Source organism: Peromyscus eremicus, chromosome 7, assembly GCF_949786415.1.
Source record: "Peromyscus eremicus chromosome 7, PerEre_H2_v1, whole genome shotgun sequence".
NCBI lineage: Eukaryota > Metazoa > Chordata > Mammalia > Rodentia > Cricetidae > Peromyscus > Peromyscus eremicus.
In genome coordinates, this window is record NC_081422.1 from 39312917 (window position 1) to 39325990 (window position 13074).

Below are 13074 nucleotides of genomic sequence, written 5' to 3' on the forward strand. Positions count from 1 at the left end.
TCTCGCTGCTCTTGCAGAGGATCAGGGTTTGACTCCTAGCACCAACACTGTGGCTCATAACTACCTGGAACTGCAGTTCCAGGGGGTCTGATGCCCTCTTCTGGCCTTCACGGGCACTGTATGCATTTGCATACATTCCAGCAAAACACTAATACACAGTCGGGCGGTGGTGGTGCACGCCTTTAATCCCAGCACTCGGGAGGCAGAGGCAGGCGGATCTCTGTAAGTTCGAGGCCAGCCTGGTCTACAGAGTGAGTTCCAGAAAAGGCGCAAAGCTACACAGAGAAACCCTGTCTCAAAAAACAAAACAAAACAAAACAAAACAAAACAAAAAAACAAACAAAAAACCCCCCCAGAGCTGCAGAAGTGGCTCAGAGGTTAAGAGGACTTGCTCTTGCACATGGCAGCCTACATCCACCTGTAATTTAGCTCCAGGAGATGCAATGGCTTCTTCTAGCCTCCCTAGACACCTGCATGCATATAGCGCACTTACATACATGCAAACTAAACCCCCATACACATAAATCTTAAAACAAAACAAAACCCTGTCAACTAAGCTGGGAAAATCAGACACCATGTAAAGGTCCTGAGCCTTTGTCAATACAGGGCTGGAGCTTAAGATCTTTTGGAGGGCCAGTGTGATGGGTCAGTGGGTTAAGGCACTGTTACCAAGGCTGAATGATGACCTGAGTTTGATGCCCAGAACCCTCCTGGTGAAAGGAGAAAATAGCCTCCCTCAAGTTGTCCTCTGACCTCCATGTGTGCATTCTAGCAAGTGTACATGCATGCACACACGCACACATTAAATCTTAAAGTTCTCATAGAGATTTGTCTCAGCCTGAGTAGACTGGTAGGTAACTGTCTGGAACTAGGACACTGTCTGGAGGGGAGGGAGGATCAGTGGAGCAGCATATGGAGCCCAGGCTAAAACACCAGGCTACCAGGAAAAAGGAATCCTTCCTAAAACAAAAACACAAAATGTTCAAAACTTGCTCACAAAAAACCAAAGTCTACAAACATGCCTGATGTCTAAAATTAATTAGAATGTCATAATTACTAAAGCCCTCACCTCTCATCATCCTACAATTGCAGCAAACAATGAGCTATCCAATTTCAGAATCATACTGTCCCTACTTACTAGATGTGTTTATCATAGGAACCGCTCTCATTTCCTCAGAGAACCTACGTAAGTGTCAGAGTGCAGGATTATGAAAAGAGCAGGAGGCCAGATCCCTCTCACAAACTAAACCCAAGTTACTTAGTGGGTTATCAACCAGAGCTCCTGACTGTCCAGTAGGCTACCCTCAAACTAAGCTGTACCTCCTCCTGGAGGTCACTGCCTGGTCATACTGATGCTTCTGCCTCCACCAGGAGATCCTGTCCAGCTGCAGGGCCTTCACACACACAGTTAAGCCTAGACTAAAACCGTTGCAACTGTGAGCAAAAGCAATCGTTCCTTCTTTAGGCTGTTCTCGGGTACTCTGCAATGAAAATCTGACAGTTGCTGACTAAATTAAGATCCTATGATTTCTTTTCACATTGCTGGCCTGTTGGTACACCTTAGTTTGGCTTTATTACACTTTAAAAAATGATTTATGCGTATGTATGTTCACCACATGTGTGCAGGAGGCTGTGGAGGTCAGAAGATGGTGTTGGATGCCCTGGAACTGGAGTTACAAGTGGTTGTGAGCTGCCATGTGGGTGCTGGGAACAGGTCCTCTGCAATAGTAATAAGTGCTCTTAACCACTAAGCCATTTCTCCAGCCCCAATACTATCTTTTAAACTCTCAACCAAATAACCACCCAAGCCCATGAAGCTTCAACAATGACCCTTGACCTTGTCTCTAATGAAATGATAAGCCTAGAAAGCGGCGTATTGGCAAGAATGGGGCACACAATTACACAGACATTTTTGGTGTGCGAGACTGTTCTAAGGCAAGGATTACTCTATTATAATTAAACGGTCAAAAGAATATACCCTCTGCCACGTGTACTGGTTCATGTCTGAAATCCCAAAACTCTAAGAGGCTAAGGTGAAAGGATTCCTATGAGTTTGAAGTCAGCTTGGGATAAAGAGTGAGAGAAAACTTGTCTAAACACACACACACACACACACACACACACACACACACACACACACACACACACCCCCAAACCAAATCAAACACTATTATCATCACCCTACTATCACCAATGCTGATGATCTCAAGCCTTCCTCATTGACACTACAGATGGTATAGGAACACATACAGTTCTTTCTTTTTTACCTGTATGGCTTCATCCAAAAGGAAGATAGCATCATTCATTAACAGGTTAAGAAATCGGAGGAACAGTGGGGGATTCATAGCTTCTAAATTCTTAGAGGCATAGTCAGCCAAATCCTGTAAGTCCCAGCCCAAGAAGAAGAAGAAAAAATTTTAGTACCAAATTACAACTTTACTGAGGCTGACCTGAAGCAACTGGTTTCATGAAAACCTCTTTTACCTTAATGCTCTCCCGGTAGCTATCTGTCCCCCACATGTATCTTAGGATGGGATACATAGGGCGGCGGTAATTAAACTTCTGTTCAAATTGATGGGGGTCCCCTAGAGTAAGGCGAGAAGGAGAAATCAGAAGGGTAGTCTAATAGAGAAGGAGCAGGAACTTATGCACATGCATTTTCTTCACTCTGAACGTCAAGGCTGCTGCCAAATCTTCTCCAGGAGTCCCCCAGCCCATACCCCTGTGGTGCCGGGGAGGAAACCTAGGCTGTAGCTACAATTACTTGCACAAGATCACATCAATAAGACTAGTAACATTCCAACAGGCAGCGCTAATTGGATTCAGTGGGTTATGGATAAAAAAAGGTGCAGACGTGAAAGGGGAAAGGGAACATGTAGGGAGTACCGGAGAGAGTGTGTGTGTGTGTGTGGGGATTAGGAGTGGCTATGATGAAGCATTTTTTACATGTATGAAACTGCTAAGGGATAAAGATACTGTATTAAAAACACACACAACACACAAAACATAGGCCTTGCACACATTAAGCAAATGTGTTACCACTGAGCTACATCCCCAGCCTTCTCTAAGAATCCACCCCCACCCTGAGACAAGGTTTCTCTGAGTAGTCCTGGCTCTCCTGGAACTCACTCTACACACCGGGCTGGCCTTGAACTAAGAGATCCACCTGCCTCTCTCTGCCTCCCGAGTGCTGGGATTAAAGGCGTGCCTGGCTTTGACTCATTTTACAGGTGAGGAAATTGAGACCCGGAGTAAGCAAGAGACAAAGGCAGAAAACAAATATGGAGAGTTAGCTAATAAAATGCTAAATGCCTCTTTAAATGTCAACTGCCTGTGTCACCAGACGACAGAAGTCCCCTTTAAAAAGACTCTTATACAACTGTTGAACATATCTTGCCTACTAATTCAGATAAAGTTCTGCTTAATCAAACCCAGGGGCTCAGGACTGACTAGAAAGACAGTGTTGTCTCCTGGCAATGCTTTCTTTAACTCATTTTTTTGATACATATAGACACGTTGTGGGTGTGTGTTCATACATGTTTGTGTGTGTGTCCGTGTCCATATTATGTGTATGTGTGTGCATTTGCACATGGACATATGGAGGCTAAAGGTCGACCCCAAGTGTCTTCTTCAATTGCTCTCCACCGTGTTTTTTGTTTTTGAGACGGAGTCTCTCACTAAAATCAGAGCTCACTGATTGGCCAGATTGGATGGCCAGCGAGCCCCAGGCATGCCCCTGTCTCTGCCTCCCTAGAACTAGGACTGGGTGCATGTTGCTGTATCTGGCTTTTTTATCCGGGTCCTAAGGCCCGATCTCAGGTCCTCACGATTGCCGTGCTTGTCAACACTGTGCAGGTGGATTTTTTTTTTTCTGTTCTTGTTGTTTGTGTTTTTGTGAGACAGAGTTGGTGCTACCTCTTTTAGTTGTATGATACAGACAAATAATTAAAACTTTTTGAGCATCTATATTCTCACATATAAAATGAGAACAATAGGGCGGTGGTGGCGCACGCCTTTAATCCCAGCACTCGGGAGGCAGAGCCAGGCGGATCTCTGTGAGTTCGAGGCCAGCCTGGGCTACCAAGTGAGTTCCAGGAAAGGCGCAAAGCTACACAGAGAAACCCTGTCTCGGAAAAAAAAAAAAAAGAGAGAACAATATAGATAAACCTTCAGATAGACAAGGTAATGATACAGGAAAACATAAAGCACTCTGCATCAAGCCTAGCGCACAGTAAGTATTCAAGAAACACTGGCTGACATTTCTGTGACATTCAAAAGTGACCAAGCTGTGAAACTTAGTTCTCAGCTGTAGAGCTGGTCACAGGACTTCTTTACCTGTAAATTCAATGTCCACGAAAACCTTGATTAGGGCTTCTGAAAGTTGGGGAGCATATGTAAAGTTGCAGAACACACGTTTCCGGTGAAACACACTGGACACCAAGGGATTTGGGGTCTGATCCAAGTGAGGCATCACTGCTTCCAGCACCTCTGCTAGTTTGGCCCTTAGGTGGGGATTCTTCATTCTGCAGAGGGCAGGAAGCAAGATGAGCAAGAGCATTTGATTCCCCAGTATGATCCCATTCCACACAAGGCCAGGCCATGCTCTATCACTATCACATACATAAAAAGTCACCCCTACGCCGGGCAGTGGTGGCGCACGCCTTTAATCCCAGCACTCGGGAGGCAGAGCCAGGCGGATTTCTGTGAGTTCGAGGCCAGCCTGGTCTCCAAAGCGAGTTCCAGGAAAGGCGCAAAGCTACACAGAGAAACCCTGTCTTGAAAAACCAAAAAAAAAAAAAAAAAAAAAAAAAAAGTCACCCCTGCTTCAAGTGTGTCAGTACTTGGCGGATGCAGGCTATACCATTTAACATGTTGTCTGAGATGGTTTTACTATGCATGTAGTCCTGGCTGTCCTGGAACTCCCTATGCAGACTAGGCTGGCCTTGAACCGGTGGCAGTCTTCCTGTCTCCGCCTCCTGAGTGCTGGGATTATAGAAGATCACTATTATGCACTTTTGACTCTTGAGGGGACAGCTTACCATGTATGAGGGAGCACTTCGGTTTCCATGTAAAGCTTAGACATTCGATTTTCTTCTCTACATCAATGTACTATCTACTATGTACTATTCTTTGACCGATTCATCTTGAATAAATTTGCCTTCCCAAGCTTACTGAAGGCAAAGGTTAGGTTATAATTATCATATAGCACCCATACTCCCAACCTGTGTGTCTAATCAATGCTTGTTGGCTTCTGACTTCCCTTTGGGTCTGCCCAGCTCAGTGAAGGTTGGCTTCTATAATCTGATGTCCCTTAGAGAATTGTGGACTTTTTATTTTATTTTTTATTTTTTTTTTTGGTTTTTCGAGACAGGGTTTCTCTGTGTAGCTTTGCGCCTTTCCTAGAACTCACTTTGTAGACCAGGCTGGCCTCGAACTCACAGAGATCCGCCTGGCTCTGCCTCCCGAGTGCTGGGATTAAAGGCGTGCGCCACCAACCGCCCGGCCGAGAATTGTGGACTTTTTATTTTGCGGCAAATGTGCCCTTTTGTGCACAGAAATTGTTTCCTTTGGCCTACATATATAACCCCAACCCCCACCCCCACCCCCAGATAAAAATATCAGGGAAGCAGTTCTAAAAACCATAGTGTCCCTGTGTCAGAGCAAAGGCTAGAAGTAACATGAACCTAGGTTTACCACTTATGCAACTCAAGGTGCCGGAGCAAGCTTTGGTTCACATAATTAGTGAAGAATTCAGCACTTGGCTGCCACTGGTATGGCCTCTGGTATTCTGGTTAACTATTTTAACCAGGGACCAGCAGTGGAATTCCCAGCAGGCACTTTATATTCAGGTTCAAATTCTCTGTAGGCAGAGTCCTCTGCTTATTAAGTCTCACCACAGCAGGCAGAATGTTTTGTAGCTCTAATACTGATGGGGCAAGCTTCCAGCACATCACCTTTCTACGCTTCCAGTGAAAATGGTGATAAAGTGAAGGACATGCTCCAGGGAATCTGCTGATGTCTCCAAGATGTCCTCAGCAAAGCGCCGGAGAAAAATGAGGAAATCACCCAGGTTATCTGCAAAAAATTCTGAAAAAGATTTGCTAGAATTAGCCAAATAGCTGTTCATTGGTCCCAAACAACATCCCAGTCCCTCCCTTCACATTAATTAATGAAGGTTTAAAAAACCCAAAGGTCTTTTGGACTTTTATCACCATCTAAATACCAGAGATGGTGGTAAGTTACTAACTGTGGGATCTCTTACATGTGCATCAAGCTTTATTTTTATGAGTAGAAACATGAACAGTAGTGACACAAAATATTGCTAACACTAGCATACTGTGCCCCAAAGGCCAGTCACAATTTAAGCCACACTTTAGGTGTGGCTAATTACACCAGGTGACTGCAGCAAGGAGCTCCAGGGTGGTCCTCCAAGCATCCCCCCCTTTTGGCACTCATACTTTGGCAAAGTCCTTTTCTGCATTATTCTAGGCTAGGAGATGCCCTGATTAGAGTACATCATTTTCAAGGTTAGTTATCAAGTTTGCAGCTTTCGTTTTGGTCACCTGTCCTGGCACACCTTGAGTGGTACTAGGGATGGGTGGGGCTACTGGCAAGCAGCTGAGGCCTGTTGACAGCCACATGACTGGACTTGTAAGTGGATCCTCCAGCTCCTGTTGAGTGCTCAGAGTCCTATGGCTCTGACTGACAGTTGGTCACAAACTCATTAGTACTCTGAGCTAGGATCACACAGTCAAGTGTTCCTGGATTTCTGATCCAGAGAGCTATGTGTGATAATGTTTTTTGTCTTAAATTGCTATGTTTGGGGGGAAGTAACTTGTTACATAGCCATGCAAGACCAGTACAGTATTCAAGAACATTTAATTTGATTAGTGAGCAATATCTACTGACCCCTCACTGACATACATACACACAATCCCCCTTTAGAGTTAACTAATAGGAGGTGGTTTGTTTTTTTCTAAAAGAGCTCGGGGAGAGTTAGACAGACAAATTCTAAGTTTGAAAGAAACAATATCAATGACAGAAGTTAAGGGCTGTGAAACCCTGACTACAGCTCATCTTTTGAAGGCTGTTTTCTGACTGTCAGAACACTGGAGACACACAGCAGGGAAACAACGTTAGTGCCCCCACGCTTTGGCCAGGAGATGTTATTTGCAAGTTTGAGTACTTTCTCTAAAAACAATGGGATAATAACTAAGGACGGGTATTTTGAGGATTAAGCTTCCAAGGTGACCCAGTTAAACTTAGGTGGCTATTAATAGTATGTTCCCAAGGGACAGGCTGCTTACCTGGCACATAAGCCAAAGAGCTGTAGCCATCTGGCAAAGGAAAACTCAGCTCTATTGGCTGTGAGCCCTCATTGCCTATGGCCAGTTGAACCAGCAGAACAGCCATGGACACCTGCAAATTCAGGCAGTTTTGCAGCATCTGGGGCTCAGTCATAGCAGTCTTGGTAGAAAGATAGATGGTCATCAGGCGTTCAAACTGCTCACGGAGATTGTCAGCAGCAGGGCTAGAACTCTGCTGAGCATCCCGCCAGGCAACCTGCAGCCGATGCAGATTTTGGTTGATTTTTACCATCTGATCATGCAACCTGCCCCCAAGAAAGCAGAAGAGACCGGTCAGGGAGGCTCATGTGGGGCAGTGTAGTATAGACTACGCTGGCAAGCAAATCCTTGTTTGGTTATTCTAGTATTCTAAGGTTGTGGACAGTTTTAGGCACAATGACACAGAAGGCACTCACAAAAGTCACTGACTGGACAGAAGCAAGGCGCACTGCTCTGGGAAAATGTTACTATGTACTCTGAATGAGCAGGGTGCAGAGTGAGCTGTTATTACTGAAGACAGTCATTTTAACAAGGCAGAGTATGAGCAGCCCAGCATAAGCTTTAGGGGACACAGGTGGGGCCAGTGGGTGATCTTTGCACAGTTAGAAAACTGAGCAGACAAAAAACAAGTCTTGATTATAACGACCACACATAAAGCATCCATCACTTGAAAGGAAGACCTGGAAAAGCTACTGATAACTGCTTCTACATCCACAGTCCTAAATCACCCCCGTGCTGCTTCTGTTGTTATTTGTTTTTGGTTTTTTCAAGACAGGAGTTCTCTGTGTAGCCCTGGCCATTGGAACTCACTCTGCAGACCAGGATGGGCTCAAACTCAGAGATGCACCTGCCTCTGCCTCCCAAGGGCTGGGATTAAAGGTGTGCGCCACCACCCTCCCGCTCCACTCCCTTTGTTCTTGTGGACAGTGACTAGGGTTACTGACTGGAAACTAGATGCTTGGCATCTAGACTGAATCTAGACTGTCAAGCAGATTGAGCAGTTCAACACATGCTCAACTTCTGTCATCACATTTAAAATGTCAACAACAGGTTAGAAAAACTATCTAACAAAGATATATTTTCTTTTTTTTTTCCCCCAGTAATTTGTTGCTGGAGTTTTGAAAAAAAAATGCTTTAAGTACTGAGAAGGCATTAAAAAAAAATCAGTATTCTAGGCCAGGGGTGTGATGCACCCCTTTAATCCCAGCACTCAGGAGGCAAAGGCAGGTGGATCTCTGAATTTGAGGCCAGCTTGGTGTACAGAGCAAATTCCAGGACAGCCAGGGCTACACAGAGAAACCCTGTCTTGAAAAAACAAACAAACAAAGAAACAAAAATTAGTGTTACTGGGATTTGGGGAGCTGGCTCAGTTGGGAAAGTGCTTGTTGTGAAAGTATGAGAACTGAATTCAGATCCCGGATCCCATGTAAAAGCTGAGTCTAGTGGTATGCTCCTGCAGTCCTAATGCTGGGCACACAGAGACAGGAGAATGCCTGGAGTCTTGCTGAGTCAGTGAGTTCCAGGTTCAGTGAAAGATTGTTCCTCCAAAGATATGGTGGGGAGTGACTGAGAAAGCCGCCTAACACCATGTGTATCCTGTCCCCCACCCCAAGTAAAAACAAAATCGGTATTCATAATACTCTTTCTATAGATCAGAAATACGAGTAAGTTGTCATCTCTCCCCCCTTATACTGGTAATCACTCCCAGCTAAGTAAGAGGGGGAAACTGTAGAGTGACATGTAGCTGGCTTGCTAGAAATGGACCCTCTTGGAACTTCTACACACAAGTTCTCCACCTTCCCATTTTTAGAATCCTTTCTCTTAGGCTCACAGCTCTTTTGTGGTCATATTGGTCTTACTGGAATCCCTTATCATCATGCTCTCAATTTTTTTCAGTTTTGTCTCTTGGTCTTTTGGTATCAGAAGTAATAAGAATTCAAGAGTAGAAAGTGAAATATAAAATGAAAATAATTTGTTTTTCCTAGATAATAACAGAAAGATAGGAATTGAAAATTTGGCAAAATGTGGAGAAAAATAGTAGCACGTTATTAATTTTTAAAAATAGATTAAAAACTGCACAAAGTAATCTGTACAAAGTGGCCTCAGGTAAATTTAAACCAACGCACACGAGTTCTTTCCTTCTGCCATGCTAACATGAGTCTTAGACTCACTGTCAACACCATTCCTAGTTCTTTCCCAACAGTTCCTTCCCAATAACATCAAAGGAGTTACCTGTGAAAGCCCAAGAACAAGGTATACTCTGTCAGGGCCAGGTTCTCCGTCACAAGGTTGTAGCTCTGGGGGAACACTGGCTCCTGCACAGCTGGGATCAAGCAGGTCTCTCTGTCCAAACCTCGAGGAAGTGGAAAGAAAGGCGGTGAAGCTCCACTCGTCTGCGTGGTCTTCAGCCTCCCGTGACTTTTGCTCAGCGCCCACATTGCTACAATATATCTTCCTCACAACACATCTCCTACTACTTCCTTGTCTAAAAACACTTTCTGGCTTCTTGCTATCCATAGAAATAGTTAAATCTCTCGCTGAACCAACGAAATCAGCAAAAACTAAAACGAGTGGTAATATTGTATTTTTTTAAGGTGATAGGCAATGGACCATTTCTACTTATTCTATGTTTTTCTGTGTTCAACCTGAATGACTTTGGTGCAGATATTAGTTTTATAATTATAAGAAGATTTAAAAAAAGCCTAGAAGGAAATCCATCAAAACTGAGATTCATTCTGAGTGACAGAATCGGGGCTGATTCATTTTCTTCATTTTCACTTCTCTATGTTATTCAAGTTTTCTCCAGCCTGGTGTCAACTTTCTTCCTTCCCACTTCCCACCTCTTACTCTTCACTCCCCTTGCTCTAACTACATGGAACTTCTTACTATTCCTCAACAAAGACCTTCCACAGATTTTTTTTTTTCTAGGCAGCTTCCAAGTCAGAGACCCGCCTGCCTCTGCCTCTCAAGTGCTCAGATCAAAGGCATGCACCATCACGCCCCACTGCTTCTTTCCCCTGTTCTGGTCCTGCCAGACACTCCTGCTCCTTTGCCTGCTAAGCCCTGAGGTGCCCTGAGGTGTCTTGCAAGACTCAGCTATGAAGAAGACCCCAGCAGCTTCTGCAGAGCTGGTCCCTCACTCCTTCCTGCTCTGCTGTCACCATGTCAACCTGTCTGTCCTCTGAGTTCAAAAACTATGGCAGCTGTGGTCTACTGATTTCTATAAAAGATGAGGGAGTGAGTATCCACGGTTATCAAAACAGACAGAAGGTCTCACCAAGGCCTGACTTTTAAAAGATGACAGTTGTTTTTAAAAACCCGTGTTTAAAAACATTTCACTAGCTCTCCAGTGTGCCTCATCTGTTTTGAACAAGAGGCACTTTCTCAAAGGCTAAGGGAGCAAATGCTTTAGAGGTGACACACACATTCACTGTTTTGAAAAGCCCAGTTCCCCGCCTACCTCTCATGTGTACATTTTTAATTTTTCGTTCTTCATCATTCAACTCTTTCAGGACACAGTATGAGGGATTAAAAGTGAGGAGCCGAGAGGATCTGGGTTTGCAGAATGGCTGGCACAGCTTCAGGAGAGCAGCACCCAGATTCAGAAAGAAGGCATCTGAGGCATACATTTGGAAGAAGATTTCGGGCATCTGATTGGCCCAGATCTTGGTGCGGCCTGCATTTGCATGCAAACAGTTTCCAAGCCAGAACAAGATACAGTGCTTGGTTTCTGGAGAGAGCTGGAGCAAGTTCTTCAGCATCTGGTAGATCTTTTCATGGAACTGAGCCATGAACTGTTTAACCAGAAAACACAACCACAGAACATTCCAATTTCACAATCCTGGTATTTTCTTTTTTCACTCCTAAACCCTAGCAAATACAAATTTCTAAAAATATGCTAATCTTAATCTTTTCCTTCACTCTTTTCATACCTTATTCTCTGATTCTGATTTTTAAAAATATATGTATTTTTGGGTACTTTTGAGACATTTTCTGGTCAGCTGCCAAATTGCAGAAAGTTGTATAGGTTTTACATTTGGGATCTTTCTGTAAGGTGTTAATGATAAATTCTCTGGCTCTGTTTGTCATAGTTCTCATAGCAATTATTCAACTCTGCTGTAGAATGAAACTGAGCCATAAACAATACAAATAGACATGGTTACAATCAATAAATATTTTTAATTTTTATATTATATTTATTTAGTGTTAATGTATTTAGTATGTGGGAGGGGCATGCAATTGAGCATCACGTGTGAGGATGTTTGGGAGCAGGTTCTCTCTTTCCACTATGTGGGTCCTGGGAGCCGTACTCAAATCATCAGGCTGGATGACAGGCATCTTTACTGAGCCACTGAGCCATCTCATTGGCCACAGTAAATCTTACACAAAACAAAACAAAAAAACATGGGCAGTTGGATTTGGCTACTGCTGTCGCCTGCTGAACACCTGCTTGACAGCATCGTGATGATTAGATAGTAAATGGAACACTTAAACTGCCCTGTCAGCCATCCAATGCCCCACAGCCAGCCATCTAATACCCCACAGTCAGACTTTGCTAAGTTTTATGTTAAGAGGTCTACACATAAAGAGAAGGACAAGGGACAAAGAGATTTATAAGATGGAAAGGTTTCATGAGTCAAGTGACAATAACTGTCTTGGCAAGAAGGGCAAGGACTGAAGGGGATGTGACAGTACTGTCACATACGGCAGGTTCTATATAATCTACAAGTTTATTCTCACCCAACACTGAAGCCCATCCTCTCCTCAAAGTGAAGGGTATGAAGAGGGGATTTTGTTTTGTTTTGTTTTTTGAGACAGGGTTTCTCTGGGTAACCCTGGCTATCCTGGAACTCGCTCTGTAGACCAGGCTGGCCTTAAACTCAGAGACCCACCTGCCTCTGCCTCCCAAGTGCTGGGATTAAAAGTGTATACCAAGAGTGATTTCTTTGCTTCCTTCATTTTTGAGATAGGCTCTTCTATAGTGCAGGTTTGTCTAGTACTTGCTATGTAGCTCAGGATGGTTCTGAACTCCTAATCCTCTGACTCTATTTTATAAGTGCTAGGATTACAAGCCACCCGATCCCTCCCAATAAGAAGGCAATTTCGTCATGTTATTATGACAAAAGCCAACCAATTTGCTTTCCCAAAGAGGCTGAAGTAGCCTTATCCTACATGGTTCCTGAGGAAATGCTCATCTCAAATCAGGGGGCTGTAACACCCTGGGAAACAGTTCCACCTGATGAATGTTGGCCTCTTGTACTTTGATCTCTTGAGGACTGGAACGAGATGGATTCAGAAAGTAGCCATGATTTTCTACTACACCCGGAGTCTTTAACAAGCACGAGATATTCAGAATTACTCCCAGCAAGGTCTTCTGATACATTTGCCCATTGCTAGGATCCTTGGGCTGAATGTATTCTAAAAAAACCTGTAGGAAAGGACAAAACCTACTTATTTATCTGTATGGTGAGGATAAAGGGGATGAGCTGCAAGGGTCTCAATACAACCAACCCATATATATATATATATACGTATGTATGTATGTATGTATATGTATACATACACATACTTTTTTCTTTATAAAGATTTATTTGTTTAGTTTATGTATATCAGTGTTCTATTTGCATGTATGTCTGCATGACACAGAGGGCATTAGACAGAAGAGGCCATCAGATCTCATTATAGATGGTTGTGAGCCTCCATGTGGGTGCTCAGAATTGAACTCAGG

At 43.8% G+C, this 13074-nt stretch overlaps 2 protein-coding genes across 4 annotated transcripts in view; one reads left to right on the forward strand and one right to left on the reverse strand.

Annotated features, from left to right (window-relative positions):
• The window catches only part of LOC131914930 (phosphatidylinositol N-acetylglucosaminyltransferase subunit A-like), a 37983-nt gene that overhangs the window by 14109 nt on the left and 10800 nt on the right, over positions 1–13074 (forward strand). The gene's annotated exons all lie outside the window — the stretch shown is intronic.
• Ube4a (ubiquitination factor E4A) overlaps positions 1–13074 on the reverse strand; it is a 40064-nt gene that overhangs the window by 8741 nt on the left and 18249 nt on the right. For all 3 annotated transcript variants that reach the window (XM_059267736.1, XM_059267737.1, XM_059267735.1), the window contains 8 exons: positions 12583–12774; positions 10807–11140; positions 9579–9699; positions 7308–7612; positions 5955–6087; positions 4336–4523; positions 2485–2585; positions 2268–2381 (listed from right to left, as the gene is read on the reverse strand). In XM_059267736.1, the coding sequence (XP_059123719.1) occupies positions 2268–2381; positions 2485–2585; positions 4336–4523; positions 5955–6087; positions 7308–7612; positions 9579–9699; positions 10807–11140; positions 12583–12774 (1488 nt within the window). The remainder of the gene's footprint in view (positions 1–2267; positions 2382–2484; positions 2586–4335; positions 4524–5954; positions 6088–7307; positions 7613–9578; positions 9700–10806; positions 11141–12582; positions 12775–13074) is intronic.